The following is a 16,664-nucleotide window of genomic DNA, read 5'->3' as shown; positions in this document are numbered from 1 at the left end:
TGCCTTCCCAGGTGCATTAGCAGGAAGCTGTATTAGAAGTGGTGGAGCCAGGACTCGAACTGGCACTCCAGCATGTGATGTGGGTATCCAAGCAGCAGCTTAACCTGCTGTGCCCCAATACCTGTCCTGGTGACCTGGGACTTTTGAGGGCATGGAAGGAAGCATTAAAAATCATATGTCTAAATATATTTTTATTGCTTACATAAAGCAATTTTTTTCAAGAAAAATTTTTTTCCCAAGAGAAAGTTTTTCAGCAGACTTGAATACCTACTCAGGGATGTAGATGAAAGTCAATTATGTACTTAAAACATGTATTAATTTAGGTACAAATACCTAAGTTAAAATCACATTATGTATATTTATGTTCAAGTTAAGAAATGATTTTATCCAAACTTTTTCAGTACCTCTGATGACCAGAGGAACTCCTTTGCATTTTCTCAGTACTTGATTGTATTATCTTCACTTCCACCCAAATTGCTTAAGATACTTTGCTGTTCAAGATCATGACTGTGTAACCATTTAAAATACTGTATTTTTAGAGTGATCTTTAAATAGCACAATTATAGTGATGTCCAACACTTGCATTTGTGGTCATATGCTGAGGAATTTATGTTCAAATTCTTTGTCTTTCAAAGAATCAGCTGTTAAGTAACCCCTATAAGCATCCCACACTGGGTGTTACATCCTCTTTCCATCAGAGACCAATAAGACTTGAGCATAAGAGCATTATATTTGAGCATACATAATAAGAGCATATACTTCTTAGCCGTTTGCTTATTTGTGATTAAGCATTAGAGGTATAGATTTCACCCAATTCAGGCACTCATTTTTTAGCTTGGGTTTTTGTTTCTTCACTTGATTTAACCAAAAGTTTTAGAAGCAATGGGTGTTTTGTCATCAAGATCAGTGCATTATAAAAATGCTGAATATGGAGGTATTGGTTAGCTTGCAGGTTAAACAGTCATGGTTCTAAAACTTGTCTTTATAGGAAAAGTATACTTTGAGTATTCCCCACATCTTCTGAATTTTTTTAGACATGGATATTATGTGACTGGCAATGCCCTAATCCTCCTCACTTTGCTTTGTTACTGCAGGGGACAGCAGTTTGCACAGCAGATACAACAACAAAACCCTGAACTTATAGAGCAACTGAGAAATCACATCCGGAGCAGATCATTCAGCAGCAGCACTGAAGAACATTCCTGATGTGACAGTGACCCAAGCTCAGAGTGCAACTGACATATTTTCTGTAGATAGTGCTCTATCCCTCAAGCACCATATCTGATGTTTGAAAATAATGGAGGAAAACCTCTTGTGTATATTCGTAAAGAATAAATCTGTTTAGACAATAGATTTATCACAAACACACTTGAACATCACATGACTCCTTTGGAAATGAATCCTATAGTCCTGGGACAAGGTTCCATCTTCAAACTTTTACCATTATATTTGTATATTAGACTGAATAGCAGAGTATATTTATTTGACAGTGGGGCTGTTCATGGTGAGTTCCATAGCTCCAAATTCCATTAAGTGTCAGTTTTTTGAGAGGGGAGAGGATTAAGAGAATCATTTCCCATGCTGGTTTAGAAGAAGTATTTGTTACTGAGCAGCACTTCAGGAGAGAAGACACTTGTTATCTAGGGTTAGCCTTGCTAAGTACTCTCAGTAAGTATTTATCCTAGGTGCTAGTGCTATCTCCAATGCTGTTTGTTCTGATGAGTGCAGGGTATCTTTAGAGCTGGTAGAAAGCAGCATTGGTGTAAGGAATGTTTTAGAAAGGAAACAGCCCAGAGAAGGTGAATGTATAGAAAGTGAAGGGAGGATTTCCCAGGTTATCTGCTTAGCTCTTAACTAATCCTGTCTACATTCTGGTGTTGACAACATTCGCATGGCCAGTTTTGCTAAGTACATAATAAAATACATTTAGAAATCCTTACTGGTACTGGTTTAATCAGTAATATAACTGCTCAACATAATTATCACAATTTCCCTGGTGGTGACTTTACCTTGGAAATTATCAAATTTTTATATACCTATATTTAAATAAGCCAATGCTCTGGCCCTAAGGATTTTCTAAGTGGAATTTAATTATGTGCCCATAAACTTTTTTTTTTTTTAAACTTAGGTTAGCGAGAAGTATCTATCACTAACTTTGCTTGTTTATGCAATTCTGTTATGACTTGGCATGTTAGTCTTAAGTTTAATTTGAAACAATTTAAACAGGAGACAACATATTTATTATAAACTGGATGTCACAATGGTTAGTGGAGAAAAATTGCATTAGGTGTTAATAGCATGGCTCTAATTACATTGATGGATGACTCAGTTCTAATTCCAAATGGAATTTACTTTTTGTTTATTAATCATGAAATTGGTGAAGTGGGGCTGATGGAGTGATTTCACAAGTGTTGAGAGGGAAAACTGAAAAAGAGTAGTATAAAATTAAATCAGTAAAAATGATGATGATTGGAGACTAACCATAACAGTTCTCAAAAGACTAATTTTTGGTAGACTAAAGTTACCCAACCTTTTTTTTTTTTTTCTTTTTGTGAGATTAAATGAGTTCTCTAATTTCACTGTAGGAATCACGTGGGGAATTCATTAAAAATACAGGTTCAGGGCCACACCTTCAATTTTGACTTAGTTGGTCCTATAATAAGGCCTAGAGATTACCATTTTAAACAGCACAACAGGAAGTTCTGATGCAGGTCCAAGGATTCCAACTTAGAACAACACTAGGTTAGAAGTTGCTCTGCAGTGTGACCAGCAAATACTGAAGCACTTGGCTTCAGGTAACATGAGACCTAAATGAACTTACAGAGCTGGACAGAGAAGAGTAGGGCTTAAATCTTTGGACCTTTGAAATTAAATCTATATTTAACCCAAACCATCTTAATTTTTCATAAAGTTACAATCAGCTCCTAGTGTTTAAGTGTTACAAAGAATGAAGTACTAACTAATCATATCTAAGTTATGATTGATCAAAAAAGCAAAGGTGATCCTTAATTCTCTTAAACAGTGTTGCATAACAAGTTCAAGTCTAGCATAACTACCTTGAGTGCATTAAAAATGCTTTCAGAAGAATTGATAAGCCTTTAGCTGACTGATGAGGAAAGTAGAAAATATAAACAGGATCAGAAGTGAAAGGTGAGTGCACTGCAGGATGGAGAAATAATAGCCACGCTAGACAGTCTCTTCTAGGAGGAAACACTCCCAGCTCCTTGTGTGGCCAGTAGTACCATGATAATAAAATAAAAAATATCGTAAGAAACACACTTTAAAATAATGCCTTCTTGTGGTATTATCTGTAGTTATGGTAGCTATTCTTTTTAGATAAATGAAAACTGATATATTTCTTCCATTTCACTTGTCTAGTTTCTTTGCTAATCCACCACCTACAACAAATTCAATGTAGTTGCTATCTTATCCATTTACCTGGATTTTCATTCCATTCAAGTTAGTTTTGCTCTTCATTTACTTTCATCACTTTGGAATAATTGTACTGCAAGTTATTTCCAAAAGCTTTATGTAGATAGATTGTGCTAGCTACTCTTAAAATTATATGAAATGTCCAAATAGTAATCTCAGAAAAATATGGTTGCTATCTAACTATAGAAACAAGAAGGCATTAATGTTAATTTTATATGCATTATACTTAGGAATGTTTGTCCTCCATTAATCACATTTCATTGTAGTAGCTACAGCTGCTACAATGTTGCATAAAACTGACCATGTCCTTTTATTGTACCAAAGTGTTAATTTTTATACAATAGTTTAAATAGATCCTTTCTAAGATGGCATTATCTAACCTTTACTTAGAAGTGTGAACGACATGCATCTAGGTTATTGTTTAGAAACATAAGAGATTTTGTAATTAAATAGAAATATATATGTATATGCACAATTATATGTTACCTCTTCAATCTGAAACAGTGAAACAGAAAGTTCAATCATGAGATGTTCGAAAAAAATCAGAATACTCAGTGCAATGGCTATAAAGTCTTATTTCATTATCTGATCAACCTTAATCATTTTGGAAGAAAGATAGACTTCAGTTTTACACTGCTTATAATTTATTTTGCACAGATATTTCTCTATTACTCAAATTTGAAGGGCAACCCTTCTGATTATAGCTTTCATTTGGGACCAGTTTGTCACAGCAATAAATAATTATGCAATTAAGAAAAAAACAATTTTTGTATTTGACTTGATGTGCTTTTACATTTAAGAAATTATATATACATTCTTGAATTTCAACTTACCAAACAGGATAGCTTTTATCTAACAGCATAATTTTTTGTTTTCTTCACAAAATATTGAAACTTGTTGTTACATTCACATTGCAAAGTTTACAACCTAACTTTCCCATTGTTTTGCTCATAGCATGTGTAAATTAGTGTGATTAAATGGAAAGACACAAAGTTACAAACTACTAAAACATGATTTAAAATTTACAATCAAATATCAGATGCTGGGAGGCCTTCAAATATGCCTTATGAAAATAAATGTCTTATTTTTCAATGGGAAAAAAAAAACCCAGTAGTTTTTGACTTTGAATTATATAATTACTAGGCCTGTCAGTTAAAAATTAACTGAATAATCAACAGCCTAGGAGAGAAAACCAATTCTGATCTGCTGTTCAGTACCTTAAAGTTAGATGAGCAGGTGACACATACATACCAATATAATAATTTTGAAAATAACTAGCAAACTTCATACTGTGTTAGCCAGTACCAGGAGGACTACCCCAGTTGTAAACAAACCTTTTATGTTGACTAAGGACCTAAGAAAAAAACCTGGAGCTCCCTATTTCTAAATAAGGTACTGAGAGAGTTCTAAAGTTGTAAGAAACAATTGTATCTTCTATGCTGAGGTCAGCAAACCATGGCTTACAGGCCAAATCCTGCCAGCCACCTGGTTTGTAAACACCAGTGCACTTTTCGGCCTACTGGCTGCTCTTGCACTACAATTGCAGAGTTTAGTATTTGTGGTAGAAACCATTCTGTCTTTCACATAAAAACTTCACTGACTGCAGCTCTAGAAACTTGGGACAAATGGCGTCAAATACAGAGATTTTGGAGAACAAAGTACAAGCGATATCTACAATGAAACAAAATATGAGTAGAAAATGTACAAATGTTCACTGAGCATGTAACTCACAAGATAAAATCGGTAGATCTGTTCAAAACAATTATTTAATATTTTCTTACAAGAAACAAATTTAAATAATATACTTATTTTTGCCGTTGACTTGATTATTTTACAGAGATGATGGAAATACAGAAACAAAAAGTGTAATTTTCTTCAGCTTTCTACTTTAATGGCCGAAGATACCACACAGACTTGTGCAATGTCATCATATTCATATGTTCTCTTTAAGAATGTGTCTGTTAGTCTTAAGCCGGAGACGCTCTGTTGAGAGAAAGATATGGGTCTAAGTTTTCTATAATTGGTAATTATTAGAAAAAATATGGATACAGCAAATAATTATCAATTAGCCCCCAAGTATTGAAGTTTTTGCAAGCAACATACTTGTAGTCCCTGTACTGAAGATAGTAGAGTAAGGGCGAGGCAGAGAGAGGAACTTGGATGCAACTTTCCAAGCTGTCTTCCTGAAATCCCACACCAGTGGATAGAATTGGTATTGCACATTTCCAAAACCAGGTCCATAGTCCTTTCACTGCTGGAGGAGTTAGAAAAACAAGAATAAATCTTGTTCATTTCACAAAGAGATGCTACAATATTTCTTCCATTTATGCCATTAAATTTGTTTTGCAGGTGCCAGGAAAATAAAAACCAAAAAGAGAAAAGCTATTATATCATTTTTATTTCACTTAAGATAGAATTCATGAAAATGAATGATGATGGCATCTTCTAGGGCTTAAAATGGTCTTAGACTATCTGCCTACTGGAGGTTGGCCATCTAGTTCTGTTATTTAACCCTGCTTCCTTATTCTGATCTGTGAAGAGCTTTGCCATTTTTTCGGAACTTCAGACATTTGTGTCTAATATTTTCTGTATTCTTACTTGACAGGTTACTCTAAGGAAAGAAACTGAATTTGGTCTAGTGTTTTTACTAATTAATCTATGTTGCTTAGCCATGCAGAAAGCTAAGAAAATGGTAAGATTCAAAAGGAGTAAATATTATTCAGGTTTGCTCATTGTATTACCACTTTTAAAGATTTTCTGCTTATAGCCGATATGCATTAGCAATGAGTTGGAGTCAGGAGCTGGAGCCAGGTACCAAATTCAGGTATGATTATGATAAATGATAAACAAAGTATGATATGAACCAAAATATGATAAACACAAGGGTTTTTAACCTTGTTAAATATCTGCCTTTTTTTTTAACTTAAATAATCAAAAGGCTTACAATGAAAAATAGCCTTCTAATCTCCTACTATTCATGGCTATTTTCAACTTGTTTAGATTTTTCATCTTCATACTTGGCTAAAAAATTTAAATTTGTTTTCATTGTATTTTAAAGTGTGTTTGTGTGTGTGTATGAGTGTGTGTGTGTGTGTGAGAGAGAGAGAGAGAGAGAGAGGAAAAGGAGGAAAAGAGGAAGAAAGAGATCTTTCAACTGCTGGTGCCCTTCCCAAATTCCTACAATAGCAGGATTGGTCCAGGCTGAAGCTAGGAGCTGGGAACTCGTCCAGGTCTACCACAAGGCTGACAGGGATCTGAGCATTTGAGCTACGGAGCTATCGCCTGCTGCCTCTCAGGGTGTGCATTAGCAGGAAGCTGTGTCAGACAGATTAGGACTCAAAGGCAGGCACCCCAAACAGCATCTTAACCACTGTGACAAGTGCCTGCCCTGGCTCCATATTTCAAAACTTATTTAAATTTTAACTCAATGATGTTTTAGGCATATTGACTTTATGATATTAGCTTTTATATGTCTCTGTCCCTTTATCAAATATTTGAAATGCCCAGGATGTTCCAGAGACCAGGGTAGATGTACTACATGAATTTTACCATTAAAATCCAATAGATTTGTATATGTATGTTGCAGGGGAACTCTTATTTTTAGAGTTGAAAGAACTGAAGATCTAATAAATAAGTGCCTTTTAGAAGACTTGAGTTACCAGAACTTAAAGTGAACACCAAAAAAAAAAAGTTTTTTTTTAACAGTACTTTGTCAGTTCAGTAAACTGATTTGCTAAACCTGAAAAAACTCAAATGAAAACATCTAACAAAATTCATATACATAGGGTCTTTGCTTTGGTGTACTGTTCTTTTCTGAGATTTTACAATGTGGCAGGCACTGCTTTTGCAAAGTTAAGTAGGCCGAGTCTCTTCTCTCACTTTTTTTTTTTTTTTTTAATTTTAAAGATTTATTTACTTGACAGGCAGAGTTATAGAGAGGAAGAGACAGATCTTCCATCCATTGATTCAGCCCCCAGATTGCTGCAATGGTAGGGGCTGGGCAAGGCTGAGGCAGGAACCACAATTTCCATTCAGGTCTCCCACATGGAAGGCAGGGGCTCAAGCACTTTGGCCATCTTTCACTGCCTTTCCAGGGGCATTAGCAGGAGTTAGATTGGAAGTGGAGCAGTTGGGACTTGAATTGGCACTCACACAGGATGCCTGTACTCATAGTATGTTGGCATCGCAAGTGGCAGCTTAATCTGCTGTGCCACAAATCCAGCCCCAGGTCCCTTCTTTTGAATCTCAATCCAGTGGTGCAGAGACTAATAGTTATAGTAATATATGAGTACCACTAAGAAATTAAGCCAAAATTTGCTATGACACAGAAGGAATGATTAGCAGCTTGGGAGGCTCTTGGTAGCATCACAGCGAAGGCAGTTTTCTCTGTAATTGTGAAGGATGAATATTTCCCATTTTCCCAATAAGAAAAAGCTGGTATGGATATGGAACTAAAAGGATTATACAGTCACACTACAACGGTTGGGATCCATCACTGAACTACTATTTTTTTTTTTTTTTGACAGGCAGAGTGGACAGAGAGAGAGACAGAGAGAAAGGTCTTCCTTTGCCGTTGGTTCACCCTCCAATGGCTGCCGTGGCTGGCGCACTGCGGCCGGCGCACCGCGCTGATCCGAAGGCAGGAGCCAGGTGCTTCTCCTGGTTTCCCATGCGGGTGCAGGGCCCAAGCACTTGGGCCATCCTCCACTGCACTCCTGGGCCACAGCAGAGAGCTGGCCTGGAAGAGGGGCAACCGGGACAGAATCTGGAGCCCCAATCGGGACTAGAACCCGGTGTGCAGGCGCTGCAAGGCAGAAGATTAGCCTATTGAGCCGCGGTGCCGGCCACTGAACTACTATTAAAATACTCCAACTCAATGATACATGCCAAGTCGTGATACAAACAGTAGCAAAAGTACTGGGCTACAATTCTAGACTTTTCAGGTTTCAAAGCCATGTGCTTTTTGTATCCCAGTAACTAGACTATACTCTTTATTACCAAAACATGTTTTTCAAACTATGATTATCCCTGATATTAAATTCATAATCAATTTTTGGTTTCTTAATACTAAATATATAGCTCATCTATAAGCATGCCTCAGAAAAACCTATCTTACAACTTTAAATCAATAACATATCAATAACATACTAACAAACCTAGTAGTTTATGCTTTAATAATCTGAAGTGTTCAAGAAGTATAAACCTGAAAAGAACATAGACTCTGAAGTCAAAAACACCTGGTTTCACTTTCTGGCACTATCTTGTCTAGTTCGCTGAGTTTGAAAAAGTGATTTAACCTCCATGAGCTGTTTTTTCTTGGATAAAAGATGGATAAATGAAATAAGTGATGCATAAATGAAAAGTAGAAAATACCTAATACAGTAAGATCTCACAAATATATAATATACGGGGGTGGGCATTTGGTGTAGCAGCTAACATTGCTGCTTGGGACACCTGTATCCCATACTGGATGCCTCAGTTCAAGTTCTGGCTCCACTACCAATGAAGGCTCAAGTACCAGGTTTCCTGCCACCCACAAGGGAGACCTGGATGGAGTTCCTGGGTCTCAGCTTCTGTCTAGTCCAGTCCCAGCTGTGGTGGGTATCTTGGGAGTCAAACAGCAGGTGGAAAAATCTCTGTCTCTCTGTTTCTCTGCTTTTCAAACAAATAAATGAATACATAAATAAAACTTTTTAAAAAAGAAAAGGACAAGTTTAGCTTGATATAAACAATTAAGAAATCTACACATAATTTTTTCATAAATCACATTTTCTATGCACTTTCTGAAGGCCTCGTGTATTCAACATCAGAGAAGCCTTTTTGTCAACAGAAAATATAAAATAAGACAACATATTCAAAACATTTAGTAGTTCTTTTCCAGTTGGGTGAGGCAGCAAAGACATCTATCCATAAAAACTGGCATTACCTGCAGTTTGTTATTTTACAGGTAATGTGAAAGGGTTCTTCTAGGTTCACAGTATCTGGGATTGCCTCCAAAGACAACCTAACATCTCCGTAACCTGGAGCCTAAGAGAATTAGAAACACAGTTAATATACATCTTTTAAAAACCTTTCCATTTTAATGATGCTGCCAGACCAGCCACATTCACTCAATATACTCTGGGTCTCCATGCTCATGTTCTGAGAAAATGCTTCTTATTCCTTCTACTGTTCCCCATTCTACCTCATTCACTGCCACTACCTGTGGGACAGCCTTGCAGACTTGTTTGATTTTTTGTTATAATTGTTACATATCCATACAGTTAAGACCAATCTCATAGGGAAGTAGCAGTAAGGTAATCTCAGGGTGTTTGATCTTAAAAGGATGCTTTCCAGAGATAATATAGCATCTACATAGAAAACGTTAAGTAGGTAAGGTTACTACTGCCTAAAGAGAGAGAAGGAACTTTGAAATGAGTCAGGCAGAAAGTTGTGTTTTTTCACAAGACACATGGGAAAGGACAGATTATAGAAACATCAAGGTTTAGGACATGCCATGTAGGGACGATAATTCATTGCTATATTTTAAATTGGGCCCAGTGATGATGATGATGTTGATGTTGATGGTAATGATAGGTCGTCATCATCTTTTTTCCCCCCAAGTTATAGCTTAGAATGGTAAAAGAAAGTAACTTTTAGAGTATGTGAGAACAGGGGACAGGGGATATTCAGCACAAAGGGAGGATCCTGTAGGAATTCTCACTAGAACAAGAGAAAGATAACTAGTAGCTGGAAGCTATCCCTACTTTCAGAGAAGAAATTAGCTAAAATATCTAACTAATGCTTATAAACTAAACTTAGTAGGACTCATTTCTGAATTTCAGATGCCTCAGATTTTTTTTTTTTTTTTGACAGGCAGAGTGGACAGTGAGAGAGAGAGAGAGACAGAGAGAAAGGTCTTTGTTTGCCGTTGGTTCACCCTCCAATGGCCGCCGCGGCTGGCGTGCTGCGACCGGCGCACCGCGCTGATCCGATGGCAGGAGCCAGGTGCTTCTCCTGGTCTCCCATGGGGTGCAGGGGCCAAGCACTTGGGCCATCCTCCACTGCACTCCCTGGCAACAGCAGAGAGCTGGCCTGGAAGAGGGGCAACCGGGATAGAATCCGGCGCCCCGACCGGGACTAGAACCCGGTGTGCTGGCGCCGCAAGGCGGAGGATTAGCCTAGTAAGCCGCGGCGCTGGCCAATGCCTCAGATTTTTAACATCTTACAAAAGATATACTCTGAGTAGGTGAATGTAGTAAATCTGAAAGTCTCGGGACATTGCAAAAAAGAAAACCTTGTTGTGAGATGAGTGAGCATAAATTCACGAAGGAGGGGACAACTGATAAACAGTTTAATTTCTTCTTGGTAAAGTGAAAAAAAAATGTATCAAGGACAAATTAACATGTGAACATTTTTCATTCACCTCAATACTAGTATCCTACCTGGAGACCAGTAAAACTGTTAGTCTATTCTTCTCAATTATCATATAGGGCTCTGATGGCTAGGAAAATTTAAGTTGTGCCAACTGTGTGTTCCTTCACCCCACGTCCAAAATCCCCACTGAAATTTTCCAGACTTACCATTCTCTGAAGCTGGCTGGTCTGTAACCTTCCCCTCTCACCTAGATTTGTTTTCCATACTATATCCAATTTTCCGATGACTGTAACTCCTTTAATGATGCCTGCTTTTTCTGCAAACTCCTTTTTGGGCTTTAGGCAGTATAAGTACTGGCGTGTATCCATTGGCTGCAAATATGCTCTCGACCCAAACGTAGATAAACTGAGACGGTAGAAATAGACAGATGTACAGAGAATTCTCTAGCATTTTTTAAAAGAAAAAACATAGTGCGATTTGCTCCTTTTGGGCAGGAACCTAATGATTACCACCCAAAGATCTAGAATAGGTTAGAGGTTTCAACCTCAAAGAAGAGGACTTACACTGAGAGAATTTATTCTTTTATGTTTTCAATCAACATGGACAATCCTGAGATTCTTTATAATAGGATACATGTGGGGCCAGTGCTGTGACATGGCAGGTAAAACCACTGACAGCAACACTGGCATCCCATGTGGATGCCAGTTTGAGTCTCAGTTGCTCCACTTCTGATCCACCTCCCTGCTAATGCTCCTTGGAAAGCAGCGGAGGACTGCCCAAAAGCTTGCATCCCTGCATCCATGCGGGAGACCCAGATGAAGTTCCTGGCTGCTGGCTTCAGCCTGGCCCTGCCTTGGTTATTGTGGCCATTTGGGGAATGAACCAGTGGATGGAAGATCTCTCTGTTTCTCCTTCTTTCTCTGTAAATCTGCCTTTCAAATAAGTTTCAAAAAAAAAATTAAAAAGTTGGATATCCTTCAAAAACTAATCATTTCTAAAACAAACTGAAAGATTTAGAAAATAATGGTAAAGGAGGCTATTAATTTTTGTTTGTAATCACCAAATGATACAAAAGTAAACTTTCATTCTTGATGAAGAAAAGCAGGTATTTTCCCCAGTTATAACCTTTTTTTTTTTTAATTTTATTTATTTATTTGAGAGGCAGAGTTACAGACAAAGAGAGGGCAAGACAGAGAGAAAGGTCTTCTATCTGCTGGTTCACTCCTGAAAGGGCCACAACAGCTGGAGTTGAGCCAATTCAAAGCCAGGAGCCAGGAGCTTCTTCTGGGTCTCCCACTTGGCTGCAGGGCCAAGCACTTGGGCCACCTTCCACTGGTTTCTCAGGCCACAGCAGAGAGCTGGATTGGAAGAGGAGCAGCCAGGACTAGAACCTGCACCCATATGGGATACCAGCAAGGCAGGTGGAGGATTAACCTACTGCGCCATGGTGCTGGCCCCAACCTTCTTTTTTTTTTTTGACAGGCAGAGTCAGACAGTGAGAGTGACAGTGAGAGAGAGAGAGAGAGACAAAAAAGTCTTCCTTTTTCCGTTGGTTCACCCCCAAAATGGCCGCTACGGCTGGCGCCGATCTGAAGCCAGGAGCCAGGTGCTTCCCCCTGGTCTCCCATGCAGGTGCAGGGCCCAAGGACCTGGGCCATCCTCCACTGCACTCCTGGGCCACAGCAGAGAGCTGGACAGGAAGAGCAACCGGGACAGAATCCGGCGCCCCAAGTGGGACTAGAACTCGGGGTGCCAGAGCTGCAGGCGGAGGATTAGTCTAGTGAGCCGTGGCGCCAGTCCCCCTAACCTTCTTAATTATGTTAAAATTAACCATAATTTATTCCTCCTCTAAATTTGCTATACCTGAGTTTTATCATTTGCAGGATAGCAATGACAGGTTTACCTCACTGAATTGTCATGAGAATTCAGACCAAGTGCTTTGAACAGAAAAACATACACTGCAAATAACTAGGACCTACTTTTTTTTTTTTTTTTTTTTTTTTTTTTTTTTTTTTTTTTTTTTTTTTAAATGCAGAGGGAGGAAAGAACAGGAAGAGCACAAGAGATTTTTAGGAAAGTGAGACTATTTTGTATGATACAGTAATGGTGGATGTCTATCATTATATATTTGCCCAAAGCTTTAGAATGTACCATATGAAGAGGAGTCCTAATGTAAGGCATGGATTTTAGTTAATAATAGGTCAATATTGTTCACCAGTTATTTCAAAGTGCCACATTAAAACAAGATGTAAGTGGTAGGAGAAACTGTGAGGAGGGAAGTGGGTATGTGCAACTCTAATTTCTGATGAACTTTTCTGTGAACCTAAAACTTCTGTTAAAAAGTCTCTTAGCCCAGCTCCGGCCATTGCAGCCACTTGGGGAGTCAACCAATGGATGGAAGATCTCTCTCTCTCTCTCTCTCTGCCTCTCTGTAACTCTGCCTTTCAAATAAATAAGTAAATCTTAAAAAAAAAAAAAGTCTCTTATAAACAACTCAAGAGTGATGGATGTTAGAGAAACAAACATCTCTCAAAACAACAACAATCAGTTCATAATGAATATTTACCACTCTCCAGCTTGGCTGACTGAATTCAATTCTGTTACATTGTACATTATAGACGGTTCCAATGAAACTTTCTCCATAAACATGGGTGAAGTTGTAATATTCTGAATCTGGGCTTCCAAGAATACTTCATCAGTCTGAAGATATGAAAAAAAAAAAAAAAAAAACCCACCAAAGTGTGATGGTATTTAAAATATTTACCTCCACAAAAATATCTTATCTATATGAAGAAAAAATATTAACCACAAATGTGATTAGTTCATGCCTGCAAATCAAAGTTATCATAATTAATGTAGGAAAAGAAATCTTCACCCTAACATAATTAACAGGAGCAAAGTCAAGTGTTAGTCAACTGAAACCTTGTCAAACAATGGATGGGGGATAACTAGGTTTTGTACATCCCAAAATATCTATTTAACTGAAATTTTATGCACTATGAGTAAACTATTTTATAATTTTATAAGACTTAAATTTTTAAATTAAGTAACTTTGAATAGTCATTAATGATTTCCTGTTTTATTTTAAATGTAGACTTAGGGCTAAAAAAAGAATATGTGAATTATACCTGACCATCAGGTATAATTTAATTTAAATCAACAAAAGGTATTTTGTGGCCTTAGTAATAGATCTGAAACTGATGTTACTGGGCAATATTTCAGTCACTGTGTAATTTAAATACTTCATATAAATATTTTACCCCCTTGTCTTTTTTTCTGCTACTTGGGTATTATTATTTTTTTTTTTGGCGTAACTGAAGGATTACATACTAACTTTGGTTTATCTTTCAAATGAACCTCGGGGCTGGCATTGTGGTGCAGCTGGTTAAGCTGGTGGCTATGACACCAGCTTCCCAAATGGGTGCTGGTTGGAATCTGAACTGTTCCACTTCTGATCCTACTCCATGCTAATGTACCTGGGAAAACAGCAGAAAATGGCTCAAGTACTTGGACCCATGCACACAAGTGAGAGACCCGGAAGAAACTCCAGGCTCTTGGTTTCAGCCTGGCCCAGCCCTGGAAGTTACATTTGAGGAGTGAACCAATGGATGGAAGATCTCTCTCTCTCTCTCTCTCCCTCTCTGTAACTCTAACTTTCAAATAAATAAATAATCTTAAAAAAAGATAAAAAATGTTATATTAGGGGTGTCAAGAACTAATTTTTTTCAAAAGCCTCATAATAATATATCTAAATATAAACATCACCTAAAATAAATCATAACCAAAAATTTTTGGCATTTATGAGTTTTAACACCAAAGCCAGAAAGATGAATATAATTTGCCAAAGTATAATGATGAGACTATAATTTAATGCATTATTATCTAAAATACAATAGATTCTTTAGTCTTTGGGCCATGTGCTCAAGTGAAAATAGAACAACGTACCATATCAGTTCAAAACAACGTACCATATAAGGGCATTATTCTGTTACTTTTGCTTAAAAAAATATATCCCATCAATCCATTGCTTCTATAAAAATAACCACAGACCCACATTTCAAATTTAAATGCAACTTTCTGCATAAATTTAGGAAGAGCTTATATAAAATGAAAGATAAATAAGCAGCATAATGGAAAAATCAAGTTAGTTTGAACAGTTAGTATAAAATAATATGACATCGAAAAATTAAGGTAAGAATTTAGTGCTAAAGCAGTTGTTATTACATATGTGATGTGATATAAGCAAATGCTGTTTATTGTAAATAGAAATTTGAAAGTATGATTTTTGTCTGCTTGGGAAAATATGTTTTTCTGCTTACTTCTGTCAAAAGGTCATTGCTACCTGACCTGAAACTAAAATCACTGTGCATCTATGTGAAAATGAATTTCAACTTCAAAGAATTGATGGATAATAGGGTATTTTATAGTAAGATATTGAAAATCTCAAGGCTATTTTAAATAGGGCTAACATGCTTCTTTTTAAAAATACCTAAATAGAAACACCAAAATTGACAATTTAACATTTGGTCTAATTTTTTTTTTCCCAGAAAATAAGATAATAGATAAAATATAAATAGCACATTCAAATTATATATTTCATAGGTGGTATTCACAACTAACTGTTTTTCCACTATGTTTTGTAAAGAGAGATTAATTAGGCAGAGTCAAAAAGTGGTAAGTAAGAAAAGTATACAAATTTATAATAAAAAATCAAATTACCACAGAACTGAGGTCACTCTAATGGAAAAATAAAAAAGAAAAATCAGAGTTAAATGTTAAAGGAAAAGAATAATTTTAAAATAAAATGCATTTCTGCATTCTAAAAACTTACTATGTAAGACAGCATTAGTTAACAAGAAAGTAAACAGAAAGCAACATGAAGAAATATGAGAGGCTATTTTTCTAAAAAGGTAAAATTGCTAAGGTTAATTACAATGGAACAGAGAAGAACACGACGGCTGAACAACAAAACAAGCAAACAGTTACAGGCACATTTGGCAGCAAAGAAGTTTATTTCATGACTTTCTAGTGCTATACATTTTTTACCTTTAGTGTTATAATTAAATGATACTTAGAACTGTTATACACTATCTTCCACATTTAGAATATACATGGTATTGCTTCTCCTAAATTTATCTGATAACAGAATCCTGTTTTAAGGAACATCTTGGTTGATTACAGTTCCCTGGATCACATTTCAGGGAATGCTGGGATATAGTACTTCTATCAATGGACAATTTATTCTCCTCTTTTTAATAGATCTCATTGTCTTTTTTTCTATATATTTCTTAAGGGCAATGTCAAAGAGCATCTCCTTTATCAAATGCATAGCTGGAGATCATTTTTGACCTCTTCATGTTCCCAGAGTTGCTTCATTATTTGCAGGGAGTGGAAGGGAGGGCCTTACACTGCAGGTATGTCATTTCAGCCTCCTCCCTCAGATTTAAGTTCCTTGAGAACTGGGAAGATGCTCAGTGTATATTTATTTCTCTTCAGCATCTGGCATGGGATTCTGTATCAGCAGAATGTTTGAAACCTTGCTCTTAATCTTACCAAACCTCTTGCAAGGCTTTCTTATCTTAGAAGACTGTAATAAAGTTTTTCATGGAACCGGTTTCTTTAAGGTGATTCACATAGTAATAGCGTTACTACAATCATACCAAAAACATTTGAGACAGATGTGGGCTAACAGTGGTCACTGTACCACAGACTGAGATCAAGGACTATAGTAGAGAGCACAAAGCATTCATATACTAACACTGGTGTGGTTTACTAACTTATATAATCTGTTTTAAATTCCTACTTAGGGTCAACAGAATCTACCTCATGCTACTGACTGAACAGATTTGTTTGCCTAAGTAATATTGAGTAGATAA

The 16,664-nt window shown here is 36.9% G+C and overlaps 2 protein-coding genes across 5 annotated transcripts in view; one reads left to right on the top strand and one right to left on the bottom strand.

Moving 5' to 3' along the window:
• SGTB (small glutamine rich tetratricopeptide repeat co-chaperone beta) overlaps positions 1-3,987 on the top strand; it is a 53,335-nt gene extending 49,348 nt beyond the window's left edge. The window contains exon 11 of the mRNA XM_062212113.1: positions 1,095-3,987. Within this exon, the coding sequence (XP_062068097.1) occupies positions 1,095-1,206 (112 nt within the window). The 3' untranslated portion in view covers positions 1,207-3,987. The remainder of the gene's footprint in view (positions 1-1,094) is intronic.
• Positions 3,988-5,180: 1,193 nt separating this feature from the next.
• Positions 5,181-16,664, bottom strand: part of TRAPPC13 (trafficking protein particle complex subunit 13) — a 46,033-nt gene continuing 34,549 nt past the window's right edge. The window contains exons 8-13 of one of the 4 annotated variants that reach the window (XM_062212109.1): positions 15,508-15,525; positions 13,355-13,488; positions 10,995-11,193; positions 9,359-9,459; positions 5,536-5,686; positions 5,181-5,415 (exon numbers count right to left, since the gene is read on the bottom strand). In XM_062212109.1, coding sequence (XP_062068093.1) covers positions 5,308-5,415; positions 5,536-5,686; positions 9,359-9,459; positions 10,995-11,193; positions 13,355-13,488; positions 15,508-15,525 — 711 coding nt within the window. In that variant the 3' untranslated portion in view covers positions 5,181-5,307. The remainder of the gene's footprint in view (positions 5,416-5,535; positions 5,687-9,358; positions 9,460-10,994; positions 11,194-13,354; positions 13,489-15,507; positions 15,526-16,664) is intronic. The other 3 variants (XM_062212110.1, XM_062212111.1, XM_062212112.1) reach the window with 3 other exon arrangements.

This window comes from Lepus europaeus, chromosome 15 (genome assembly GCF_033115175.1).
Source record: "Lepus europaeus isolate LE1 chromosome 15, mLepTim1.pri, whole genome shotgun sequence".
Lineage (NCBI taxonomy): Eukaryota > Metazoa > Chordata > Mammalia > Lagomorpha > Leporidae > Lepus > Lepus europaeus.
The sequence above is the reverse complement of the archived record's forward strand: the minus strand, read 5'-3'. Positions and strand labels throughout refer to the sequence as shown.